Raw genomic sequence first — 27,848 nt, 5'->3', positions numbered from 1 at the left:
ACTCCCAGCTTTGTAACAGAATTTCAAGAATTTTAAAGTTTCATTTCAGGACTGCAGGCTTCTTCCATGTTAATGATCTGAAGATACATATATGTATTTACTTTCTTATTGCTCTTAATTTATATTAATATTCTCTGTTGCTAATGTCCACATCTGGGACACTGAGGGGCCATAAGAAACCTCCTTCCCAGATTGAAACATCACTATATTATGAGGGGGGGAAACAATCTCTGGTTGATAATCAGTTTTTATTAGGGACCAAAGAGAGCTCTAACATCAAAATACTCCTGCTTTCATGAAAAACAGGCTCAGATCCAGGCTGCTCCATCTGTAACAAAGTCAAACGCAAGCTTTGCATCCAAAAATCCTTTAAAGCTTGGGTCTGAATTTTTGATCCAGACGCGAGTTCCCTGGTCGTCCCACTGTTATTGCTCTGGCACCTTGCAGCACCCTTGTATCTTCATGGTGACAAAAATAAATACCTAAGCAGAAATAAACAACTCCCCCCTCCCCAAAAAAAGAAAAAAGCCCAAACAGGCATTGATTTAGAACTAAACTAACCAAAAAAAAAAAAAAAAAGCGGCAGGAATATGTGAGGAATAATGGTAATGACAATTCCCATTTTAAAGCTCTCCATTAAAACGAGCCTTGGGAGTCCCGCCAGCCGAGGGGTCCCGCCACCAGGCCGCCTACCCCCCCCTTCACACCCTTCGTAAACCGCCCCAGCAAGCTGCCCCGCGCCATTTCCCACCCCTGCGGCCCCCAAGACCCCTCGCGCCGCTGAGGCGGTTGGGGGCGAGGCAGTGGGGAGAAGATGGCGGGGGGGGGGTCAGAAGGGAGAGAGCCCCACAAGGTGGTTTTAAAGCCAGGGAAGGGCGGCCCTCGGGGGGGCGGGGGGGAGCTGAGGGCGGAGGAGGGGGTCGCCCCCACAGCGGAGCTCCCCCCGCCCCCCGGGGGCCGCCACAGCCCTAACGGCCCTTCCCGCCCTGCCGCCCAGAGGCCCCTCCCCCCGCTGGTATGTGCCGGGAGGGGCGGGGGGGAGTGGAATGACGCGGGCGCCGGGGTCACGTGACGCGCGCGGAATGCTAACAATGTAGCCAATGTCCCAACTGCGCCCTGCACTCGGCGCCCGCGACGGCCACGGCGGAAGATGGAGACCGGCCCGCGCCGTCGGGGCCGCGGCCGCGGCCGCCGCGCCGCTCCCTGAGGGCCCCCGGTGGGCGGCGCCAGGCACCCCGAGGAGGTGAGCGGGCGAGGGCGCGGCTCCCCGCGGCGCTGGCGGCGGGACGCGGGTGGGGGGAAAGTTGGAAGGGGCCGAGGGAGCGGTCGAGCGGGCGCCCGTGCGCCAGCCTGGCCCGGGGGCGCCCTGAGGCCTCGGGCGGCCCCAGCGGGGGCGAGGGGGGCGGCCGGGCCGGGTGGCCGCGGGGCCGGGGGAGCCCGGGGCGGCCCCGCGTGGGGCGCGGAGCCCCGCGTGGGGCGGAGCGCGGGGAGCCGCGGGTGGCCGCGGCGCGGTCCTGCCGTCCCCAGGCAGCTGAAGGTCACTGCCGACACGCAGCGCGCAGTCCCCCCGAGCGACGCGTGTGCGGTGAAGCCCCCGCGCACCCTCTGAGCGGCACTTGCGCCAATGAGGCGAAAAAACAACAAGAAAAGTGCCGATGCCGGGGGGCGAGGCGTTACCGCCGGGCCGCGGCGCTGGGCCGGGCCGGCGCCCGCGGCTTGCGCCGGACACGGGCGGCGAGTCACTTTGGGGCAGTGTCGCTGGCAGGGAGAAAGGAGAGGAGGAACGGGTTGGGGAAAACCCGTCTCTCAGCTCTCCTTGCCGCTTTCAGTGTGTAAAGGGGAGCGTGGTTTGTGCGGGGGTGAATGGCCAGGAGCCCCCCTGCGAGTCCTGGACCTTCCAGCACGAAGTAGACAGTCCCCCTTTCCATAAGTTTGTGATCAAAAAGAAAAAAAAAAAAAAAAGCTCTAAATTGAGAGGGGGAAGGTAGTTGTGGCAGTTTTTTCAAACTTCGTTCTTTAGTTCTGCAGCGCTGGTTCACCTGACCACAGCGCCTGCAGGGTTGTAGGCTTGGAAGCAGCTCACGAGCTCGGGGGTTGTGACTTTGCTCTTGAATCGCAACTGAGCTTTAGTTTCTTTCGTGTCTCCCAGCTCCACAGAGCTGCTGGCACATGAAGCCTGTTGGTGAATGAAGGAACAGGAGGGAGAATAGCTAGTGTGCTGCGAGGAGGCTTCAGCATTTCAATTCAGCGTGGCTGGTTGGTTGCTGCCAGAACAGCTATTAGTATTTCTCAACTGAAGAAGAAAAATCATTTATTCAAAAATCATTCTAACTTGGTGTAATTAATGTTATGTTCATTCGAAATATATCTTAAGAGTAATGGTCAAGCTTCTAAGTTAGTGCAGAGTTTGTAACATTTCAGGGAGGGGAAAAAAACCTTAGTGTTTAGTCAGAATAGTTTGAAGCTCAAAAATAATTCTGAAAAATCATTTCGTGTGATGGCAGGAGGGCTACTGATACATTCATGCAGTAGGCAAGGTGCAGATTAGAAGGATACAGAGTTATCCAAATCCAGATGTACAGTCAGAAATGCTTAGACAGAATTAGATTACATATTTCTCTAAAGCATACAACGCTCTTATTTCTTTTTCTAAAAATACAAATCACAGGAATACTTAAAAGCAGGCAGCTTGTCTTTCTTTGTAAATAATCTGTAATACTTAAATGTTCCGATTTCTTGGCCTATCCTACATATTTAGTTTAAAAAAACCCTTCTGCAAAATATAAAACACATTTACAGTTAGCTATGGTACTTGCTGCTGTTGTTCTTCTCATTCATACTGCCTAAATGATCAGCATTACATTTACAATACTGCTAAACCAGAAAGAAAGCTGAAAAAGCTGCCAGCTGGCCTGACCTAGCATTATTAGACTCAAGCTTAGGCTAAGGGTCACGAAAGTTCTTTATGTGAAGCATGTGTGTAAGTGGGAAACCAGTCCTTTGCTGCAAAAAGGTGGGGGAATTGCAAGCTTCTCCAGCACGTCCCCGGCCTGAGTGTTGGCACAGGGTCTGAGAAGAGGAAGAAAACCCAGATCCCTAAACCCAGCCATATGTTGCTTGCTGCTGTCAGGGCAGGAAAGACAGTTACAGACCAATTAATTGCTCTGTATCATTTAAGTACTAGCTAATTAAGATGTATTCCTAGAACGGCTACAGTATTATTGATTAGTGATACTGTTTTTTAAAAAGCATTGCTTTAATAAAGCTGTGTATTAGCTGCTGCTATATCCTGTCTAGGTGGGTAAAATTCTGCCCTCAGGATACTTCAGTTCCCCTTATCTTCATTGAGAGCCATGAAAACATGATCTGTTTTTGACTAACAGCTGATTTATAGCTTGTGAAAATATCAAAATATGGATAAACAGCTTTAACACTTTCCTCAAAGCAAAGGACAAATCCTGTCCGAGATGCTTGTGTGCCGCTTCTAGTCCTGTATGAGTTAGATTTGCAGGATATCCTTAGAGAGTACCCCAGATACATCACAGGTATCCTTTAGATAAGCTTCAGAGCATTTAAATGTGAGGAAAAGAGGTTCATATGTGTGTCCTGCATTGCACATTCTCAGCAGTTTGGTCCTAGAGCTTTCGGCATAGAGCTCCACCACTCTACAGAAATTTCCCATTAGAGGGGTATGTGGCATGCTTTCTGAGGGTGTGTATATAAGATGTATGCAGTAGCTCTGTTCGTTATTGTGTTCTGAAGTGGTGAGTTATCATGAAGGCGGCTGTGGTCTGACTTCATTGTTGCATTTCTCTTGTTCAGTCCTTGATTTCAGAGGAAGGCTTGAACCTCTCTTGGCAGTGGACCCTGTACTAATGAGGAAGTGATGATGGGCTTCAGAGTTGAATGTGTCCAGACTCTTGGCCTTCACAATAGTAAGCCATTTACTTGGCTGTGAGAAGGGGTGGTAAATGTATGGAAATGGTCGGTTTGGGGGCCTTGTTGGGAAATGTTATAGCTGTCACAGTAAGAGCTGTCACAGTGAACTGACTTTTATTCTAAGCATATGAAAATAATGAGAAATAATGCTTCGTTGGAGAAGCTCCTTCTGATGCTAAAATGTGCTATGATCAGAAGTGAAGCACACTTTAAAAAAAAAAAGGGGGGGGGGAGAAACTCCAGTCAACTTCTGAGTGACTGATGAGAACCTGTAGTACACCTTTTTGTATTTGCCACTTCAAAACAACTGAACAAAACTGCAACGAACCTAACAAAGTGACTTTGAGCTATGCTCGGGAGACGTTTCACAAGTGTGAGTGTCAGTAGCAGAAGGTAACTTGAGGAAGCAGCATCAATAACTTGTGATGTTTCTGATAAGTATATATTTTTAATCCTCTTTTGAATGTACCATTATTTAATATTTATATTACGGTGATGCTACAAAGAATCAGTTAAGATGGGTTTTTCGTTGTATCTTCATGCAGCACAAAGATCACAAGTTGCATGGTAGCTCAGCTTTGCTGTATAGTTCTCCTTTGCTGCATGTCAGAAGAAATACAAAAAGCTATCTAGAAGTCTGTTCTTTTTTTTTCTTTTTTTTTTTCCCTCCTTTGTTGGGATCTTTTGTCTTAACTCCGAAACCACTGCTTCTGCCGTTCCTGCTGTTACTGAGGAACTCTTTCACCCTCTTTCTTGCCCATAAGGCACAGCTAATGAAATATCTTTTTTTTTTTTTTCTTAATCTTCCAATTCTGGGGAGAATTCTTACCTTTGATTTTTATTAAGATAATCATGTGGAATGGTAAAATATCTTGTCTTGTTGTTATTCACTTTGTTACTGAAATACTAGAAGTTGCTATGGTTAGAGTCATCAATTTTTCCGTTATAAATCTTCATAAACTTCTGAAACTGAGCTCAGCTAGTGTAAAACAAACAAGATCTTAAGTGGGGGAAAAATGTTTCATGAGCGTACTCTTCCCTAATTATGAAGTAGGATAGGCTTGTCCAGGGTTTAGTTATGCAATTGGATGGGAAACTTGCCACTATTAGGTACTGTAAAAATCTTAAACTTTGGAGTTTTTGAGTTTTTTTTTATTTTCATTTATTTTGAAAATGAAACAAAAAAAAGATTTTTTTTTTTTTATTGATCGTGTTAAAAAAGCCTTTCCAAATCCTATCCTTGAAAGCAGATAAAATGAAAATCATTAAAGGGAATCAAGCTGTGACAGCTTAATAGGTTAAACTCATTCACTTTCACTTGGTTAATTGTCATGCTGCCCCTTCGGAGGCATTCACAATATCAATTTAATTGTGCGTACTTTCTTTTTTCTTTTGTTTCAGACACCATCAGTCTGCAAAATGATGATTCCAAGGGTTTTCATTTTCTGTAGGAAACATGAAGATTGTGAACTGAAGTAAAACACTGGCAGAAATCACTTGAGGTTTTTGCCTTTTTTTTTTTTTTTTTGAAGGATTATGTTTACAAGAAATTGATACCATCAAAAGACAAACACTTTTTAGGAATAAAGTAATTAAAAAGAATAAAGGCTGTATTTATGCTCAGAGAAAACTGGATTAACAATGAGGCCAAAGACTTTTCCTGCTACGACATATTCTGGAAACAGCAGACAAAGGTTACAAGAGATTCGAGAAGGTTTAAAACAACCATCCAAATCTTCAGGTCAAGGACTGCCAGTTGGACCAGGCAGCGAAACTTCTCTGGACACTAAGATTTTAGTAGGGAAGGATGCTGCAAGGCAGCAGCAGATGAGACAAACACCTAAGTTTGGACCTTATCAGAAAGCTCTGCGAGAAATTAGATATTCTTTGCTGCCTTTTGCTAATGAGTCGGGCACTACAGCAACTGTTGAAGTAAATAGGCAGATGCTCCAGGAACTGGTGAATGCAGGTTGTGATCAGGTATGTATGATTTGTGGGGGTGCTTCTTGCTGTGTTCAGAACAAGTTTATACTCAGGACTGAAGAAAGGATTTTGGATGGTGGTTGTCAAGCTTACTGGCAGAGCAGACGGACTTGCTGTTGAGAGCCATGCTGAGTCTGTTAAAGACTGTCATGGTGACCTGTGGGGTTCTCTCTTATTTCTCCACTGGATGTATAAGGCTGAACAAAGTACCTTGTTTCTTTTCACTACTAGAATGAGATTAGCTATAAGAATTAGGGTAAATTTTATGTCTAGCAGATCTAAACTCCACTGTCAGAAGCAACTAGAATAAATTCTAGAGGCAGGGTATGGTCTTTGAAGAAGCTCACTAGCTGTTTGCAAGAAGTAGATGGAACTCCCTGAGTGTGCAGCAAGCATCAGCAGTCAGGTGCATGCCTTTTGTTTTCTTCCTCACCTCACCACTGCTCTTATCGAGAGGTTGTAGTCCTGTCTCAAATAAGGATCTTGGCACAGAAATACTTGCTTTTGTCTTTCTGAGATTGGTGCTGGAATATGTTCTCAACTGAAAGACCACTCACCTGCTGGAGAACATGGCTGTTTCATGTTGAGCTGCACCTCTCTTGCATGTGTGTCCAGTGTTGGTTTTTGACTTTCCTTTCTGTTCCTAGGAATAGTTTAAAATTTTGCATTTGAGACATAAGGTGCTGTTTCTATTTCAGGTTCTGATTGTTGGAGAAACAATCTTTTTCTCAAGTGATTGAATAGCAGTTATTTGTCAGGCTGACACATCGTATTTTATAGTCCCTTGATGTAAATTGGAGAGATTTCATACCAAAGTGCTCTCAGTGGAATTTCCTTGATTTCAAAACTTGCCTCCATTTATTCATGACAGAACGTGAGTCTCTTGAGTCTCCTAGACCATATTCAGAATCTGTATAACAATCTAACATCACGCGTTATTACAAACCATTTGCATTTATTTGGAGCTGTATAATACATTGTTCCAAATAATTTATTCTATGAGAGACAATCGGAGTGAGAGTAGGTTGCAGATCCAACTAAAGGTGCTCCAGTCCCACTAAACACTTCCTAGTTCAGTGAACAAGATGCACGTACTGAATTATTTAACTGGAGGAACCAGGGATTTGCAGTGTGATCTTAAGCGTGCCATGAAAATGTAGTGTTTTTTTTAAAACTTCACCCTCTAAATTTCCCTAGCCATTTAGGAAGAGAACACTCCCTGTGCATGTGAGCCAAGGTTAAATGAGCACAGCTGGATTCTGGATTGGAAATGCACATTGGGTAGATTACATGGACAAATCATTCCCACACAGAACAGGCTTGTTGGACTGAAATCTTGGAAAGCACTGGGGCTTAACGTTTCTGTGCTGTAGTGTGCTCGATGTGTAAAACAAATACCTGAGCACCTGTTAAAATGTCCTGGTATTAAGGGCAGTGTAAGGCACTATACTTGTAATTTTTAAATCTCTTAGCTATTTTGCCTTGAACGTTGATGCAGTGATATTAATTGTTACAGAGCACAGGCGATGCACCCAGCTCTGACTCTCATGGGGAGGCAGTTTTGCCACCTCCTTAAGTCTGGTTGTGCAGATCTGTTTTTCCTGACTGGCTGTTATTCTTCCATCCTTGGATTTAGCTTTCCTTCCTAGCTGTGACTTGTTTCCTGGAGATGACACACCTAAGGGCTAGCCCCAGGAATGTTTTACGTTCAGACCCAGGCATAAGCAGGATCAGATTTGGCTAGACTCCAGATAGGGTTTCCAAAACTGGACTCTTGTGGCTAAAAATGCTGTCTTTCTTATTTTGGGTCTAGGCCATATGAAGGCTGGCTGTCTTGGTGTCAGGTCCTGGGAATGGCATGGTATGGAGTGACAAACTTGATTACTTCCTCTAGATTCTTCCTTTCCTCCTGGTGCCTGATAGCCTGAGCTGTTCCAGATTAGATCCTGAAATGTCACAGGAGTATTTTAGAGCATAATGTGTAGTAAATTCCTCAGTCATCCCAAGCCACCCTGTCCTTGCCTGTGAATTGAAGCCTTTAAATGCCTCTTGCATGGACCTCTGCTATAGTCCAATAGGCAGCTAACAGACCTTGTTGCAGAGAAGTGAAACCAGCTTTAGTTTCTTTGAGGATGATTTTATTTGCCTCTATGCAGAACGTTAGCGTGAGGTGGATAAATGGGCTATGTTGCACTGATTTCACCCCTCCCCCCTCTGACCTGAGTGCAAAGGTGCAGAGGTTTTTTTTTTCAGAAAAGCATTCCAAGCTCCTGCCTCAAATGCCAGCGGCAAGCATTCGGTTTAATATGTCAGCCCCTGAATCCCTAATGGTCTACTTAATGGCCCTCCCCTGCAGCAAGCCTGCAGAGTTAGGCTCTTATACCTTGTGCCCTGCAGATCCTCTCTTTCAAGGAATAGTAATCAGCTATTTAATGATTAGCAGCAAGTATCTGAAGTCGGTGGTTTTGTCATAAGAAGCTCTAATCATAGGTGTTCTAGGAAGGCAAGAAAAAAATGAGTACATGACTGTGTACCATTGTTCAGTTTGATCTTAGATGAACTCCATTCTCAAATTTTTATTTGGGCTAATGCTGTTTGGTGTTCTAGATATTACACTGGAAAGTAATCCTAGCTGTGTGGGATAATCTGCTCTGGTAGACACCACGCAAGGATCAGCATTTTTCTTCCTTCTATCTATGATAAGGATTTGGAAGGGTGGGGAGGGACAGGGACAATTAAGGAGAGGAGTGTAAATTTTAGGGGCTGAGGGAAAGAATATTATTATGTTAGATGGGAGCTAATAAAAGTAATATCCGTGCAGCATAGTTAGATTTTTAACAACTATCATTTTATATAGTGCAAGAGATGTTCCGTATTAGGTAGCATAAAGGTAGAGTTTACAGCTCCCAGTTCTGCCTAAGTGACTAGGTTGTGTGTGTTGGGAGAGGAAGGTGCAGAGGGAGAAGGGGGTCAGATCAAATTGAAATTGATTTAATTAAAGAAAAAGGAAGCATCATAACATTTTATTACTTTAGTCTTCTCTTGCTCTATGGAAGACCCACACAGACAGAGGAAATGTTTTTAGGGTTGTTGGTAAATTGAAGTATATAAAATGCAGTGTAATTCACAAAGTAAATACAAAATTTTTGTGTCTTTCAGTTACGGTAGTCTTAGGTGTTACTTGTGAAAACAGATTTTAAAAAAGTAAACTGTGATTATGAAGTTGCTGGAGTCCTTTTAAATGGCCTGTGTTCTTTCAGCAAGATTTATTTCCAGCCATTGTGTAGCTTGTTACTTTGTGGTGAAATCTGGCCTCAAAAAAACGTAATAGGAACTTTGCCATTGACCTGAAAGAAGCCAAGATTATACTTTTTTTTTTTTCCCCTGAGATACAAAATAAAATTACAGACATAATTAGTCATCATTCTTCTCAAACAAATGGAGTAACTTGCCTGTTCTTAAGTCATCTTTTCAACAGTAATTATTTAGCAAGGTTCAGTCAAAAATAATTAGTGCAGCATAAATTGTTTTGAAACTTGTAGAACATGACTGCAAAAGGCCTGACCTTAGTTGTTACAAAAGCATGAAGCCAAAAGTGCTGCTAATATATTGCTCTTTAGTAAACACAGCTCCTTGAGCTTCAAAGTGTAACTTGCAGTCACTGCAGGGGGACAAGAGTGGGGCTAGTCGGTTCATCAGGCTGCCCAAGTGCTGGAGTCACCTGGGGCAGCGGAGTGGCTGGTGGTAAATGCAGCCGCTGGTGCGGATTGAAATTTTGTGATGAATAGATGCAATTGAGCGTATGATCAGGCCCATTCCAGCAACCTGAATGGGCTGCACTATACTTACTGTACTTCCTCAGGGTGCAGACGGCCGCTTGCAGGGCAATCTAGAGTGGGCTGCGACATTGCTAGACCGTTATGCAGTTGTCGCTTTTTTTTTCCTTCTCCTGGAGCAATGGTGGTCTTTCTGGATGAAGATCTCCAGATTTAGTTTGTATAGGCAGCTATTTTTAACAAATGATGTTTTAGGATTTTTTTTGTAGGCTACATACCTACAATAACATACATCACATAGTGTACACTGAACAACTGTGTGAATGTGATGCGTGGAAGTCTTTATGCTTTTTTTTTTTTTCAGAGGCTTTTATAGAAGTCTCTGTAAGAAAACACGTATGTGCCACCTGTGCCAATATCAGAACATTACTAAGGGCAAGATCTGCCCTTCAGACCCTAATTGCAGTGTCTTTCAAGGAACTGGAATGATGTTTGTGGGTAGTGTAATATATCTAAGAGTGTCCAGCTGATCATCTTGTTGTCTGTGTTACACTGAGATCATGTAAATCAGTTTGTAGAGTGTTTTGTTTTTGTTTTTTTTTTTTCCCCTTGCATTCCAGGATTCTTTTGATCTCCCTATCATGGATTATACTCTTTTTATTTAACCCACCTCGGCAAAGACTCCATCCTGCTTTGGCATCTACCAACTGATTTTGGGACTCTTTCAGAATGAGGAATACAGTATTTATTTCAATTTGGATGAATACTTGCATGCTTTTTTAAAATGAGGCAAATTCTGCTTTGCCAAATGTAGCTTGGGAAGAAAATTGCTTTTGCACACGGCTGAGCTTTACTTGTGAGAGTTCTGTTTGCCCAGTTATTAACCAGAACCTCCAGGATGAACATCTTGGTTGTCTTCTGGAGGTCCTAGATCTAGACTATGCTGTTGATGAAAAATGACTGAAAATGAGCTGTTTTAAGATTGCATAGATTATTCTGGGAAATATGTCCAAGGTGGCAATGGACCCACCACAAGCTATGCTGCAGCTCAGGTAGGAATAGATAGTTTGGGGTTACAAGAGGAGAGAGAAGAAGAAAAAAAAGAAGCCTTTCAAATGAGGGCAGTGCTGACTGTAAGAGGAAGATTTTATTTTAGCAGCAGCTGAAGTATATTTGATAATTCAGGCCAAGAGTCTCTTGTGTGTTCTTTTGCCACCCTCATTTGAAGGTAAATGCTCGCTCTTTTCTCTTTGCCAGCTGTGTCAGGAGCTTGCTTCGTAACCTTTTCCTATACTTCTTTGTCTTTTTTTGCTAACCTCCCTTTTTGTTTTTGTTTACCCCCCCATTTCTCTCAGAGAAGTTTCCAGCACCATCCAGTGTTCTTGCATCAGAAGGGAATGTGTTTTCCCACCCATATGCCTGCAGTAGGCCCATTAAGTCATTTCAGTTTTAGCTGCTTCAGAAAATAGTGAGTCATAGCTTTCCAGGGGCTGAAGGCAAGATGCCAGGATTGCTCTTGAGCTGATACCTGCTGACACCTAGCTCTGCTTCCTCTATCCCATTCCTTTTGTCTCCAGCCTTCCCATGTTGGTGTTGCCTCTTGATGATGTTGTCTTGGAGCAAACACTTGAATCCTTTTAGTGTCATGACGCATTTCCCGCGATACATCTGTGAAGGTGCTCTGTGCATTTGTTTGCTGTGAATGTGGCTGAGAGTGTGCTCCTGTCCTGCAGAAGGGAGGAAAGGAATTTTGACTCTTCCTTTGCGTTTTCCCCATGACTGAAATGTTCCTGGCAGTAATAGGTGATTGCCTGTGCTCTTTCCCGTGCAGAGATGTGGCTCCTTGGCAGCTGGGCAGAGTATGGCACTGACCAACATTGCAGTATATTTTACGCTCTGTCCTTCATTCTTGATGGTCACTTTTCTTCTTTGGCAAACTCTGTAGAATAAATAGGGGCTTCCTTGTAGGAATATTTTTGAAATGACAGAACAGGAATCAGATGCCAAACTTAAACTGCAGATGCATGTAAATCTTCAGTTCTCTTAAACTAATACTTCCCTACTCTTTATGTCAGATAATTGTTCTAGAGGCTTGGAGTTAATACAAAAATCTAAAATTATATTTTCCTGTAACAAGATACAGGATTAACTTGCATTAGATACTTGTATTTATTAAAATTTAATGGCCAGGAGAAGGTTGAGCTACAGATTCCTTCTTAATAAAAAAGGTAATGGCTTCCTCACGGTCACTAAAAATTCTGCATAAGCATTAACTTCTCTGAATAAAAAGCCCTTGTGACCAAAAGTAAAGATTGCCATGAATGTAGCAGGAAGTTGGTATCACAATAGTATTAGGGCGTAACTGTTCCTTTTCCACTTCTTTTTGTCGTTCTCAGCTGAAATCTCCACTGTCCTTTTCAGCTTGTATTGGAGAGGAACCAATGTGATTTTATGCTGAGACTGAAAAATAGCATCTTTGCATTTGTGTTTTTAAAAAAAACAGAATAAAGCATTTAAACTTTGAGAGAGATTTTAGTAGAAGGACTGGATGCAAAGATTTTTGCATGCTACAGTCCTTAGATTAGAAGTAATCTAAGATATGTATTTGAAACTCATTTAGTTCAGCCTGGAAGTGTTTTTTGATAGTCACTAAACTAAATAAATGCTTATGTTAGAGGTGTTATCACTAGAATGCAAATAACAGAAATAAGTCTTTGACTCTCATATGATACACAGTCACCTGTCATTTATCTGGTGTGATTTTTCTAAAACAACCTAATATACACAGAGCATCTTACGATGGGAGTCTTTTTTTCTTCCTCTCTTTCTGCACCATACCCACAGAAAACTTATTTTGCAGACATTTTGAAATTAGTTGATCAGCAAAACTGAGACTAAGTTAACAGAAAAGAACTGGGGAATTTTAGCTGAACCCCATGTAGAAATACTAATGCTGTCACAAGGTGCATAGACTTACATTAGTTTCGATTACAAGAATGTAACCAGGCATTCAATTATAATATAATAATGTAATAAAATTATAATCTAATACATTGAAAGGAACTAAACTACTTTTTCTTCCATTTTATTTATAAAACGTCATTGCCAGATATTGTCATATTTGCCCAAGGGCAGAATGAAGTGACTATGGCTCTACATTTCCTGAAAACGGTATTACAGCTCTGTGTCTGTTTTTTGGAAATATTCAAGATGTTGTCTGAATGCTTTCCAGACCGCTGTTGGAAGGAAGGACAAAAGATGACCAGCATAGTCATGTCCAGAAGGTAGGGATGGAGGATCACGCTGTTGTCCCTCTGAAGGTGAATGGTTTTGTGCTACAAAATGCAGCATAAGTGCTATTTTGTCATGAGGTTGACCACATCACTCTCCAGCAAACCACAGCCTGATGGTGCTCCCTTGGGCACAGTATTCAAATCCTGCTCAGCCACTGATGGTGGTGAAGTCCCCTATATACTGTTTTTTCGTTTGTTTGTTCCACCCCCACCCTCCCAGTAACCTCCTGCAAATCAGGCTCCAGCCCATATACTCTGTTCTTTGGGTACTGGCTATATGACTTGCAAATGCATGCATGCATGTAATGCTGTATAAAAGAGGTGAGGAGAGAGATGAACCAGACCTTCAAGTTGAATTTTCTTGATGATGGTAGCTGCTGTTTTTCTCATGTATTGGATATGTCCATTAGTTCCCAACACCACCTCTTTTTGAATCTCATAACCTGGGCCTGTCTAACTATCAGTTTTCTTTTATTTAACTTGAGAAAGAGTTGTGACTAGAATGCAAGCTGCTCCAGTACATCTGCTGATTACTCATTTGTATGGATATAGCTACTTCAGAGTAGATGTTTTGAGGTCAAGTACCATTGGAATAAGGCAGTTCATATTTGTGAAATCCAGGAGGGATACCCTCATCTGTTTGTTCAAAGCTACAGATGTTTGTGTTAACTTCAGGCATATTTTTACTTAGGTCATGTGTACAGGATGTGAAAATATATTCCACTTCTTTCTGCTTATGTTTGTAACCTGATTGTGAACGTAGCTTGGGTCTGGCATTTTTATGTTGCTTGGAGCTGAGGCTTAGGGTGGAAAATGCTGGTCCTTATTCACTAGCTTTTTGAAAACTTTGCCTCTCAGTGCCAAAATAAAGGCTGAAGTCTCTGTGGCATTGTGGTCTTTGATGCTGTCCTGCCACAGGAGCAGCAGGCTTGTATTGTCCAGACTTCAGAGGGATCCCAAGTTCCTATCTTCAGAAGATGCTTTAACAAAAGAAAAGCCTGGGAAAAGTCAACCAGTCAAACACCTGCTCTCTGCCTACTCTGCACATCTGCTGGTCTCAAATACTGTTGCTGCAGGAATATTTTTGACTTCATATTACTTGGCAGCTGACATGTCTTCCCTGCTCTCGTGTGGCTTCTGCTGAGGTGGTTCTGTCATCTCTGATCCTGATGGAGTCACCCAGCTACAGTTGCAGCACAGCAAAACTGTCTTTGTTCTGATGATTTTGCCCTGCCATCTGGACTGTCACTGGCAGTCCGAAACTGTCCTCATGTACAAACTGGCACATAGCAATTAGGTTTTGCCCTATGGATGTGTGTGTGCATATATGCATTATGATAACTGCAGCATTTGTATGGTACCAGCAGTTTGCTAAGAACTTAAATGCATAGGATGTGGTACTGCACTGAGGATTTCTTTTTCAGTCTAAGTAAACAAGATGCTAATGTTTGAGGTTGTGTTCTGCTTCCCTGCACTGTAAGAGATGGACTGATTAGAAATCAGTGCTCTTCATTTTAGCTGGATCCAAGCAATTAAAAATATTTCCTTGGGGAGGGGAAGGATGAAGAGAACAGGAGAGGATATGAGAATAGTTTTATGGAGATATTTCTAGGTCAGTTACTTGGAACACTGTGTACCTGTAACTTTACTGAACCAGGTAATGATATTGCCTAGGCTATGGCAGGGCAGCCTGTGAAAATAACTATATTCTATATTGCTTTGCCTTTAATTATTATTGATGTATGTGTGCATATGTAAAACTGTTACTGTGACATATAATGTCTCCTACATGTTTAGAGAAGAATAAACACAGCGTAAATGGCAAAATGTTGATTTTTAAATATAAAATGCTTGGTCATTTAAGCAATTTATAACTGTTTTCCATATCCTTCATTCCTCTAATATGTGATTTTGTCACTAGTCATTTCGGCTGAAGAATGCAAAAATGAAGTGTATTACTCCTTGCATACCTAAAGTGCTAGCAAGCAGAAGATTAGTGATGCTTGGTGATAATGTATTTGAAGGGCAGGAACATAACTATATTAACTTCAGCAGGACAATTAGCAGTGTAAAATCATTCCTGTGTAACAGTTTGTGTGGTTAAGTTTGGATTTCATCTGCCCTGTATGAATCTGTTGGATGTGGGTTATTTTGGAACAGAAGAAAATGTCAGCACAAGCTTAGAGATCATCCTTGCTGGTGCTCTACAGCTTCCTTCTCTCTCCCTCTCTCTATTGGTTCTGTTCTTGTGCTGTATCAAAGGTTAGATATCTTCAAGGCTCTTCAGTTCTGTACCTTCCTCCACCTGTTGTCCTATTGCTTTGTTTTCTGTTCTGCTGGCTTGAATGACTAATTTTCTACTCCTCCCACAAGCTTTTCTCAATGTGGGTCTGAGTACCTCAAGTCAAATATATACATTTTTTATGATTGCAAAATATTAGGAAAAAACTTTTTATTCCATAGGCTTCGAACTATTTTTTTAGCAGTGATGTGACATCTTAAAGAATTATACATGTAACTGTGTAGCATGACTTTGCTAGCATGCCCCATATCTGCATCCTTTCTTCCATTTGATGTCGTGACTCTGCAGTCTAAGCTTAAACTAGCCACCTGTCATACTCAAGCTTTCCTTCCAGCTTTGCCATATACACCCTGTTAATTCTACTTTCCTGCCAGGTATCAGCCTAACAAAAATGCATAATCCAATTCAGTTAACATACCCTATATGGATTTCCAAGGCTGTAGTTATCTTGGTTGACCAAAACAAAATATAATTGGCTGTCCCAATTAAAAGAAAAAAAGTTGTGACCGCATGACAGAGCTCCTTGAATCAAAACAAATCTGCTCTATATTGGGATATTTTTATCCTGGCTCCAAACTAGGGCTAGATAATTTCCTCCAGAGATGTGCATTCCACCTTGATGTAGCTAGCCTCTTTTTCTGATTGTCCAGCTCTGTTTCCTTGCTGTGCTGTGTCATCTGCTGATTGCCTGTGTAGTATCTGCAGGCCAGAAATGAATGACCAGGTGATTATGTGCTGGAGCAGGGTGGAATTCCTCTTTTCCTTCAGGTGCTCCGGGAAATGCCATGCTGGAAGCTCAGATGCTTTGCTTTTCTGAACCTTTTGCATTTCTGAACCTTGGCATTCTTTCCCATGCAGAAGATCTTAATATTATATTCTTAAATGCAAACACCAAGCTCACTGAGTGTTTTCTCAGAGATGTGAAATGAAGAAATTGTGAAACCCAGATGTGCATGGTGTTGCAGTCATGCAAATGGTGGAGGGAAGATGGTGCAGTGCTCAAAAGTGAAAATCAAAGTCCTAGAACTTGAAATCAGTCTTAAAAGTAGGCAGAAGTCATTGGTTTCTTCCAGGACACATGGTGAGCCAGCTCCCCACACTACAAAAGCTGGACCTCACAGGGGAGTGCCAGCAAATTCAAAAGCAAGCCACAAGAATTTTCATTTGCTTTGTTTTTTGTTTTTTTTTTTCCCCTCTCTCTGTTTATTGAGAAGCAAACCTTCAGGGTTTTAGCCACATAAAAGTAGCCTAGAAAAAGTGTTTCTCAGTACTTCTTTGGCGCTGTAAGACCCTCTGTAACAAATCAGTTCCAGTTTTCCAGGAACTTCCATAGGATTCATAAGCATTAGAAGCACTGGAGATTGAGAACCTGCTGTTGCAGACTCCACTCTACACTTTCTGCAGTAAATCTGAGTGCCTGTTCCTGCAGTGAAGCAGCTGTCACTTCCCAGACCTGGAACGTGTCTGTTCGGGAGGTGAAAGGGAGTCCAAGATACAGCAAGGTCTATGGCAGAGCTGTAGTGCTGGCGGTAGTGCTGCCTTCTCCCAGATTCCTGGGAAGGTCAGAACGTCCTGTTACTCATTCGGGATCTCCAGAAACACTATTTTGGGCAAACAGCAGTGCTGCATGTCTGATGGGCTTCCTTAGTCTTGGTGCAGAGCCACTTTTTTCATCTTGCCATGCAGAAGGAGGGTGTGTGTCCCCAGGCTGGCCCCTGTCTACAGGCATATAAACTCAGGTACTACTCTGCCCTATTTGTGATAGGCAAACTGCAACTGTAGCATTAGCACAGCATCTAGGCCAAGACACGTGCTAGGGGAGGCCAGCTGTGTGACTCTTGGCTATGCATAAAACCTCCTTCTTTTCTATCTCACCTACCCTTTGGAGCAGGACCTTTGCCCAGCCCCAGGCAAAACCCCAAGTCAAACTACCACAGCACCATCAGCCTTCCCTGCACATGGGCTGTCAAGCCCACATGTTTGGGAAAAGCCTGGCCACAAGAGCACAGTTCTAGCATCTTTTGCTACTTTCACGTAGTTGCTTGGTGATTTCCCAGTCTGGGAAGAGGCTCAGTAGAACTGATTTTTTTTTTTTTTTTTCTTCTTCTTCTTCTTCTTCTTCTTCTTAACTCTGAGACCATGGCAGCCAATGGATAGAGGAGCTGTTACTGCTGAGAAGCAGTACCTGAGGTTTGAGGAGGGCAGTGACTGGCAAAGATGAGGGCTTGTGGGAAACGCAACAAGGACAGAGGCACTGCTAAAAAGCATGAACTTGATGTGTGAGCAGAGAATACGGTATTTGGTATTTACTTGGGGTGGAGGCTAATCAGGTCACAGAGCTGGCAGAGCTGAGCTCAGGCATTAGTAGCAAAGCGGTTGTTTTAACTGAGGGAATGTTAGTGCTAATCTGCCTTGAAAATCAGAAGCAGTTTTTGAGGGTGAAAGTCCCAATTGTGCAAAACTGAGGTGCTGGGCAGTGTGGCTGCTCCATGCTGAACCAGCTGGGGCTGGCTCTTGGGCATTAGACGAGTCCTTTTCCTCAGCTCAGCAGCAAGGAGGAAGATCAACCTGAGCCATAGCTGCTCCCTATGTGACAGGGCAGACAGCATGGGATTCCCAGCAGCGGCCCTGCGATAGGTGATGGCTGCGTTGTCCTGGCTGGCAGGCACAGCGGAGAGGAGATGTGTCCCCTCGCCTTCTTGACCTACTAGAGCTCCAGGTTGCTTTGCTTTCCTCCTCCCTACTTTCCTCTGTTTGGTGTTTTTTGTATGCTTGCTGTCTAAAGTCAGGCCTAACCCCTTGTCCTGCCCATGCGCTCTGTTCACAAGGCTTAACTGCTTTTTGCGCTTGTAGATAACTCCCTCCCCTATTTTAAACACCTTGGTTCTGTGCTTGTTGCAATGGCTGTTCCTGCTCTGGGGAAAATGAAGGGTTTGTTTTTTTCATGTAAAAATAGCTTCATTATTCCCATACACAAGTAGCAATTAGGGCAGGCATATTTCCAGGTCAGGCTGGAGATGGAGTTGGATGGTAAAACCCTCTGCTCCAAAAATGGGCTGGAACCAGGAACAGTTCTTTATGGGCTGAGCAAGCCTAACTGGCTTGGAGAGCGGCAGGATCCCTTTTTTGGGTGCACATTTAACATGCTGGTGTTCATCTACTAGGGAGGTTGGCCAAGTGTTGACATAACGAGGACTTTGCTCTGTTAAATACTTAGGTTAGTCCTCATAATCCTAGGGTTTTTTTGGTAGCTGTAGGCACAGTTCTTGAATAAAAACTTACAAATGAAAATTTCTTAGGGCACAGTCTTGCAGATGCTGCTGAGCATAGTGCCTATTACTACAAGTGCTTAGAGCATCTGAGAAGAAGAGATGTTTGCAGGAATAGTCTGTATTATTCCACAAGATTGTGCTCAGTTGGGTACTGAGTAAATAAACAGTAAATGTGCAAGTCTTGGATGATGTTGCTCTATGCTTGTTTAGATAGTCCAGCTGTACTTTGGATTTTGTTCTCTATGGTAGCTGTCTTGTGAATCTCTTCTGGCTCACTGCCACGTATTTCTTGATTTACATGAACATGATGTGGATCTTTTTCATCTTATTTTGCTAGTTCATATCTTTATCGCCTTCAGTCATATTTTTGAGGTCTCTTTAAAGCTTTTAAAAACTAGTCAGCTTGAATTTTCCCTTTATCTCTACAAAGTCAATGCAAAAATAGGAAAGAAGCACAGAAGGGGAATTACAGGCAGCATTAAAAATGTTCCTCCAGAACAAAAAAGCAGATTTAACATGAATTAAAAACTCAGCTCTGTTTCAGAGTTGCAAAAGCTCTTTTATTCACCAGAGAACTGTTAAAGCTAGTCATTTTTGGCATAGTATCGGTCAGGGAAGCGTGACAAAGTGCAGTGGAATGCACCGAGCTACGATCCAGCTTGTAGCGGTATATGACTTTAGTGTATGGAGCATTGCAGGAAGTGCTTGGGGGTGGGGAGGCTTTTTCATTTCAGCAGCTACTGAGTAACTGTGTTCTCTCTCAGTCCCCACCTGCAACAACAGAGGTTCCCTTGGATGCTCTGGGTCAGAGGACAAAATGTGATGAGTCCTCACAACCTGGGTTTCTGGTAGAAACTGGCTCTGTTCTCTGAGCACTGCTGTGCACAGCTCTTGTGCTGCGAGATGGGAAAGTTGGGAAGAGTAGTGTGTTTGCAATGGAGGATGCCTGGGATGGTACCCCAGCCCCACTATGCTGGAAGGTCCTTAGGCTGAAATTCTGTCCTCACTGAAGTCAGTAGTAAAATTCCTCTTGATTTCAGTCAGGCCAGAGTTTCACTTCTGATTCTGAGCAGTGAGAGAGTCCTGTTCCACTGGTACACACACATGCTAAGTCAATTTACTTTGACTTAGGTTTTGGCGCAGATTTTAGCCTTAAATGGAAATCTGTTCAGATCCATTTAATATTTGTGGCTTGAATTTCAGATTACGTGGACAGTTAAACACAGCTACATGTGATAATTAATAACCAGTTAAGATATTTCTGTGTTCTGAAGTGTATCTGATTTTTTGCCTTCTTTCCTCTCTAAATTACGAAGTTGATGTCCACAGAGTTTTCCAAGCACTTGTAATGACAAGAAGACATGATGGTACCTTTCCTGGCAGAACAGGTCTATGGGTGGTTTTATGACCTGCATATTAGAAATTGGGAAAAGCTTGATGTGGTACAGGTTGTGTTACCAGTATAAATTGCTAACAACAGCCTCGCTATTCACATATGGTTTCATATTTGCATTGCTCCGTTACAGGGATAATCAAATACAATGTCACAGTTATATTCATAGTGCAGTAAAGGTGTACAGTGCAACATCATTGCAAAAAATGAGGTCTCAGAAGACATTACAAGCTGAATTAATGTTTCTAGGCACAGGACGGAGGAAGGTTGCAACACAGAGAACGCCAAAGGGCAGTGATATTTAGTGTGTCTTTATTGTTCTCCATAGGGCGCTCTCTTCCATTCTTTTTACTCACTGTCTGCTTACTTAATGCTCTTAGAGAGGAGACCTTGAGGTTAAATGTAAAACATGGGTGCATGTTAAGAGCAGGAGTAAATGAGTAGTCAGCTGGTGGGCTGCCTCAGCTTGTGTACTTCAGGTTTGAAAGAACGCAGAAGTTGAACTGGTAGGTAGATCACTGAGATGGGAGTGTTGTAATACTAATTAAAAGCTCATTTGGCAGTTAGGATATAGACGCTATTTAAGATGTGGACTATTAGATTATTACAGGTTAGGATACTTATACCCTAGATTCTTAGCTCTGCTCCTGTGCAGAGAAGAGCTGAAAGTTGAAAACTGACTATTAAAACTGATACTCGAGAATCATTACAGTCATTCAAGTGATGGGCTGCATATGGAACTGAACTACTATGATGATATCACTCTGTTTTCTTTTCATGTCACTCTGATAGTTCCAATGCCTCAGATATTGCATGTTCTGGAATATAGATCCTATTCGTTGCAGTTGTAGGAAAAAATTGCCTAAATATAGGTTTTCACGCATACTTCTATACTTACAGATAGACATACTTCTAAGCTTGTCAGTGGCCTTTGTGGTTAGTCTCTGAAGGTGGTGGCAGATACCGAAAAGCTTGATTAAAGAGCATTAGTTGTAATGTAGACAATTTTAGGATCTGATGAATGTCTTGGAGAAAAGGAATAGACAACTGCAGTGCTTGTACAAGAAGTGAAAGTTGACCTTGGAAGCAGAGCGTCTTCTTGAATGGCATATTCAGGAAGCAGCAAGCCTGTAGTTCAGAGTGCTCACACTGTTATCCAAAGTGGTGTGCACAGAGGTGGGAGCCCAAATAAGATGCACGCACACCAAAACTAACAAAAGTGCATTGCTCTGGGGCTAGAGAATTATTCCAAGAAGACCTCTCAGAGTTTACTGGTGTAGTGCGAACTCTTATCATCAAAACACAGAGACCATCTCCATGTACTGTGGGTGCTTACCTTTGTTTTGGGCTTGGCATACTCTGAGAGAATGAATACAGATCTTTTCTTGAACCTGCAGCATGGTGTGATGGAATGACATCTGTTTAACAGTGCTTGGCAACACACACACAGGTTAGAAACCAGTAGGAGTACTGTCTCCACCCAGCTCCCATAGGGAAAATTTAGGAACTTGGAACTTGATTGCCTCACCAGATATATATATGCATATTTTTGGCAGCTTTGTAGAACAGGTGCATAGAAACTTGATTTTTTTTTTTTTATTTCATCCAGAAACTGAGACCTTCATCAGTGCCCTACTGCACCTTGTTGAGTCTTGGTTTGTGGAATGCTGTATCGTGAAACCTCCGTTCCACTCGTGCAGCTTTGTGCTTGTTCCTGCTGGTGTGATCCCATCAAAGAACTGGTCAGGTTTCATTCTGCTTCTGAAGTATTTGAGAAGAATGTTGCCCAGGGAGATTTTGCTGTAGACATCACTTCTAAGAATATGTTTTCTCAAGGAAGAAAAGTGATTACTTATCTCTTATTGGTTTGTTAACATTTTGCACCCTTAAGGATCTCTTAAAAAAAAAAAAAAAAAAGTGCTGCTGTTTCTGAATAATACTCATGCAAATGAGCATGTGCTATGATAGTAATAGTGGAGCATGAAAAACAATTGCCATCTGTTTTCTTATCAAGTGGCATAGGTTGAGAGCCTTGGAAAATAACCACATCCTAACCATTTGAGTAAAGGCTTGAAGGAGCAGGGTGAGGAACATTGTTCTCGTGATCCACTGCCAGTATCATTGGGAACTGCTAAGCAAATATGTTAACACCGAGTAACTTCTTCAAAGGAACTGTTTCTTTATCTTCTTGAACCTTCTAAAGCTTCCTTTTCAAACTTCAACTATGGAGGGAAAATGAAGGGAATCATGTCCTCTGCTCAGCTTTCTCCCCTTCTCCTTTGTTTCAGTTTAACATAATCAAGTTCAGATGTCTTTAGAATTCAAAAAACTGTGTTTTCATATGGAATATAGTTGTTATGGAATGAGTCCAATATCTTCTAGAGTCTGTGTTACAGGGTTTTTATTGGCTTGATAGTAAGAATTTTTTTTTCTTCCGCCTGTGGTTTAAAATTACTTGTCTAACGTGTTGATTTATAGCCTGTCATGTAAGACTATTTCCCCTTGGCTATATCTTTTTAAGATGATCAAATGTATTTTTGAAAAATGTCCTGTTGTTGCCTTGAAATATTGGGTGATAACTGCACAAGTAAGAGAGGAATTAGCTTGTTAAACTTAATACGACACCAATACACGAAACAGTGCAATTAAGAACTTTCTTAAGGCAACATAGGGGAAAAAACGAATGACCTTATGGTCTGAGATATCATAAACGTAGAACATTCTGTTGAGAAGTTTATATGTTGGTATGAAGGAAGGAGCAGAGACTCCCGGGCTGTGGTGTGCTGCTCTCAGTGGTAGTGCTGGAGTCACACTTCTTCCCGTTCATTCCTCCCCAGGTCGTTCCCACAAGTCGTGCTGGCACGGCGTTTGTGGAGTGGAGTGGTGACTGGCTTGGGGAACTGATCCAGATTAAAAATAACTTTTTGGGAGATGGTGGGAGGGAGAGAGCACAGTTATACCAGCACAACTGAGGAGTACTGCAGGGGGCATAAAAAGGAGCAGAGAAGATGAGAACAGTGGCAGCTGCCTTGGCTGTCAACCACCAGCAGAGAAAATGCCGGGAGAAAGCTCAGCCCATGCTCATGGGCTCTTCTCGTTCCAGCTGTGCTCCGGGAACGGCCATCTGCTCAGCGCTATCTGGTCCTACTCTTCCTCTCACCCAGGTTATATTGCCCCAGCTGAGCTGCTGGTTGAGTTAACCCTACCTCACCTGGGTCAATGTGGGCCGAGTTAGCTTCAACAGCTAAGTCATGGGTCTTTGCAAACCCGGCTCACTGGGCAGGGGAGCAGAGTGCAGCGTGGTCAGACAAGGGGGAAGCTGGTGGCACCTTGGGTGCAGTGGGCGGTGGCGGGCCGCCAGGGACAAGATGGGAGCAGTTTTCTGTACAGTTGACACAGCTGCAGCTGGAAAATGATGTGTGAACACTCGGTTATCCCTGCTGAATATGCTGAAAGTAGTGATATGGTCACTTTTCAGGTTGCTTTGACTGGTTTCACTGATGGCTAATAGCAAGTGTGTGAAGAGATACTAATGTTAAGGGGATGGCATCCAGGAGGATCTTGGAAGAGGATTTCTGTTCTTGCAACAACCTAAAATACACGTCACAGCCCTTGCACATATTTGGAGTGGAGCAACAAAGTGTATCTTGAATATAAAGTGTACCACTTTATATATATTCGGTACAAATAACTTTGAGGTGAACTGAAGAAAGATGCTGCTAAGAAAATATAAGGTAAAAGAGGACTATATAAGAGGGATATTGTGGAAGCCTAGAAAGAAATGAATTTATACTTGTGAAAGATATTTCTGAAAAGAGTTATGCAATAAAAGCTAGGCTGGATGATTGTGTTCCTTTCAGTTGTTGTGTTCAATATTATCTAATGTTTTCACCCCTACACTTCTATGTTTAACTGGACTTGGGTGTCTGCTTACAGGGTTGCTCTAGGACATCAATTAAATTGTTTGTTACCAACAGGGTTTAATTTTTTTTTTACACTTTTCTAAATGACCAGAGAAAAGGAGCAGTCGTGTGAGGTGTCACCAAGGAGCAGAAGCCTTCTTGCCTTCTCTGCCCGCTCTGGGCCAGGTTTGGGGACGGCGGTGGGCATTTCTGCCTCCCCAGCGGTAGCTCCGGAGCCAAGGAAGATGCAGCTGCTCTCCGGGGGGATTGTTTGCCTCTCCGTGGAATTGTGTCCCGGTCAGCTATGTGCTAAGAATGTGAATAATTTTGCTGCGGCTGCTTTACATGTAAAAAGCCTGACCTTAAGATATTTTATCCAACTGGGTTTTTTTCTTTCTCTTCTTTTTTGCCTCTAGCACTGTTAGAGTTGAGAGTTTTGTGACTGTAGAAAGCTGCACTAACTAGCAGTCGTACAGAACATTTAGTACAAAGGGGTATTTTTATAGTCTTAAAAACCATTAAGTGGTAGTCTGTCGTGGTTAGAAATTCTTACTTTTGGACCTGTAGTTATACATGTGTGTTTGACAGAGCTAATGAAACTAAGCATTGCATGGAGACTTCTGGCAAATGTCTAATGAGATCCCTAGTGCTGCAAAGGTTATTATATTGCAAAGGTGAGTAGATTGTTTTTAAAGAATTAAAAGTTGAATGCCATTCTCGTATTTTTGAATGAGAATTTAAAAGAGAGAATTATAAATAATAAATGAAATTCCAAAATATCAACAAATCTTAAACCATAATATTTCATTTAAAAAATCTAGCGTACATCTTCCTACTCTTTGAGCAATAAATACGTCAAGTTGTCTCACCTAGCACACTAATATTCTGTGTGTGTGTGTGTGCGCGCGCGTGTGTGTGGACTGTAATATGTGTGGACTAAATATTAGGGTTCTCAAGATAAAACCCAGATGTTTCTTCAGTCACGTGAGACTTGCTCCTTTGGATTGAGGCTCACAGCAAAGTAGCCTACGTTTGTCTCACAATGGAGCTATATTTCCTGGGGTTTTTTGCTTTTTGAATGTGCATTATGGTTTGATGTCAGTTAGGGTTGATCCCATGGTGGCATAAATCCTCAAAGGAGAAAACAGTTCAGTAGTGATGGATTCCAACCAGATATCTTAGAGGTTTTATAGTTCTATTAAAGTATTCCCAAAAGAAAAATTAAGGGGAACAAAACTCTACTAAACTTACAATGCCCGTATCAGAATACCCTTGAACACATATATTAACCTTGTTTGAAAACTTATGTTAGTATTTGGCTTTGAATATGAATTGGTGACTTACACTTACTAACTGTCTTTACTTCAAAAATAAGAGTTTTCTTTTCCTGGAAAAGAAGTTTTAAAACTACACTTGGAATTTTTAGTGTTTTAATACTGAATAAAGCTATATAAAACTACAAGAAAAGGAGGGGAGAGAAGTATCTCTCTTTCCATGTTAAAATCTTATGAAATAAAAGAAAACTTGTCATGCATTAAGTAGACAGCACTCAGTAAGTCTGATTGAGGCACTTTTTACAGGGATAGGTGCAAAATTCAACTGTAGCACTTTGGAGAAATGCAATAAACAGTGTTAAGGCATTTCAAATTTGCAGCACCACATGACTTTCTGGGGAAGAGCTGACTTCAGCAGCACAAGAAGCTCCTCCTGTCTTTGACAATTCTTTTCTGTGCTTTGAGGCTTCATTCCTGGACAACAAACCTTGTAACTCATCTCACAGAATCTGAATAACAAGTCCCTTGTAGCCAGTTTGGCTAAGAAATCATTTCCAAGCTCTGAGATTTTATGAAAATCCTCTTTTATACGTAACTAAATAAGTATGTGTGTCTGTCTTTACAGTAGAAGGGGGAGGAATGAGAGCCACTCAATTCTAGTGTCTGTGGCTACTGACAAGAAATGCTTCGGTATAAAAGTAGCATTATTGTAAATGTAATGCCAGCCAAATGCATTTTTGGTTAACGTGTCTGCAGGAAAGTTAGCAAATACATCACTTGCTGCTAGTGAAGAGGAATAAGCTCATCATGAAATCTTCACTGAACTGCTACTGTAGGCAGATTAATTTATTTGCCCTGATAAGGCAAGAAACTGTTTTCCTAAAAAAAAAAAAAAAAAAAAAAGCTAGTCTGGAGGAGAGCAGGGATGGCCTGCTGCTCTTGCACCAGATATCTCTGGTTGCTTACAGGGGTAAAATACTAAGACCTCAAAACTTCTCATTTTTGCATAAAATAAAAGAAACTGATTCCAAGGGATTACTGATAACTTACAAGAATTTATAGAGTCCTTTTTAATATGGTAGTTGGCCTTTGCACAGCAAGATGTTGCTTTTGCTGGAACTGGCATCTTAATATATATAGTCATTTAAGATGCATTATGTCAGGACTAGTTTTTTTTAAAGACTGCATGCCTTGAGCCTAGGAGTGTCTAGGGAGAGACGCTCCCTTGGACCCCTCAAGTACAGAGTAGTAGACTTTGCCTTTTTTTTTTTTTTTTTTTTAATTTATGGCTGGATTTTGTGCGTGGGGATCCCAGCACACCACTGAAATGTAGCTATACTGGAGTGCCTTTCCTAAAACGACAGTGATATTCTGCCGTATGGTGCACCCTTCTCTCTGGCCTGGAACCGATAGTACCTCAGCTTTGAAGATGTCCTGTGTGCAAGCTTAGTTGTCATGTTTTACATGTGTTGAGAGTTTGTGGGATTTTAGTGGAAATGATAAATTCATGAAGGCAACTTGCTGTTTTCCCCCGCCCCGGATCTTGTACTGGTTCTTTGTTTCAGTGTTTATTTTCTCAAATTGGCCTTTAATACTGATACTGATGTTAATGTCAGCACTGTTGGCCGCATTTGCTGGTTTCGTTAGACTGAGTCAGGGGCGGAAGTGGAGCAGGGAGGAATTGGTCTGGCTGAAGCCTGCCTGTTCTCATGGACAGGGAAAACTTCCTGACTTCACGGATGAGGTGAAATGCACGGCGCCTCTCCCACTGTTCTCGTGGTTTCAATGCGTCTGAGTTGGTGAAAAAGTGATAGAAAAATGCTTCCTGTTAGTGTCATTTCAAGCTGAGATTTTTCTTCAAATTGAGTTTCTGGATCTGTTACCGCTTTCCAGTCATACCATCCCCAATTTCAAAATCATACCAACACCAAAAGAAAGGTTTCAAGCCCAGTGGTTGCTGAGCATTTGAAGCTTCTGGCTTCTTGTGTATCTTCCTTCTAGTTACAAAGGCTGCAGAACCTGATTTTGTCTGCTGATGGCTTTTGGCAAGCCCTGGCAGCCCCCCGTTACTCAGTGCTGCTGCTGAAGGAGCAGATTCTGACGGCTGCTTTTCGCATCAACTCGGCCACTTTGCTCTTAGGAAAAAGAAAGCAGAAGGGGAAGGGCAGATGGGAGATGTTGCATTCAAGGCTTTAGCAACTTGAATCCAAACACAGGGACTTGGTAATGAGCTATCTGCTGTCTTGGACTTCTCTGCCTGTACAAAGGATTTAATCTGGAGTACTGGATTTGGACTTGCTCTTTGTGTCAGAGTTGTAAGCCTCAGAGTTGGTCGTGTGTTGGACTTAGTGTGAAAAGGGGATGGTATGTTTGGTAACACCTCTAGTTATTCAAAAAGATGAACGGGAGCCTCAAAAGGGTTTTCGCTGAACATTGCAGGACAGATGATGATGTTCTTGGTTTGCGATGGCTCATTTGCTTGTTCTTGAATTTGTTTTCTAATTGCCCTCTGTTTCCTTTCCTTCTGAGTTCACATTGTATTCTAGGATGCCACATTACCTTTGCGATATTAAAAGCACTGAGGAAGAGTGGCTTGGCTTGGCTTGTGGGAACAGCAGAAGCTCTTAAGCCTCACTGGTTAATGAAAGGCATATATATGTGGCTGAAGGCAGTGTGTGATGGAGCGGAGGTGGCCACAGAGGCTGCCAGTCAAG

General features: G+C 42.4%; 1 protein-coding gene across 1 annotated transcript in view; it reads left to right on the top strand.

Moving 5' to 3' along the window:
- Positions 1-1,134: 1,134 nt before the first annotated feature.
- The window catches only part of LATS2 (large tumor suppressor kinase 2), a 50,350-nt gene continuing 23,636 nt past the window's right edge, over positions 1,135-27,848 (top strand). Inside the window, exons 1-3 of the mRNA XM_067290263.1 lie at positions 1,135-1,243; positions 3,823-3,935; positions 5,341-5,919. Of these exons, the coding sequence (XP_067146364.1) occupies positions 5,581-5,919 (339 nt within the window). The 5' untranslated portion in view covers positions 1,135-1,243; positions 3,823-3,935; positions 5,341-5,580. The remainder of the gene's footprint in view (positions 1,244-3,822; positions 3,936-5,340; positions 5,920-27,848) is intronic.

This window comes from Apteryx mantelli, chromosome 1 (genome assembly GCF_036417845.1).
Source record: "Apteryx mantelli isolate bAptMan1 chromosome 1, bAptMan1.hap1, whole genome shotgun sequence".
NCBI classification, from domain to species: domain Eukaryota; kingdom Metazoa; phylum Chordata; class Aves; order Apterygiformes; family Apterygidae; genus Apteryx; species Apteryx mantelli.
This window is presented reverse-complemented; position numbering and strand designations above follow the sequence as displayed.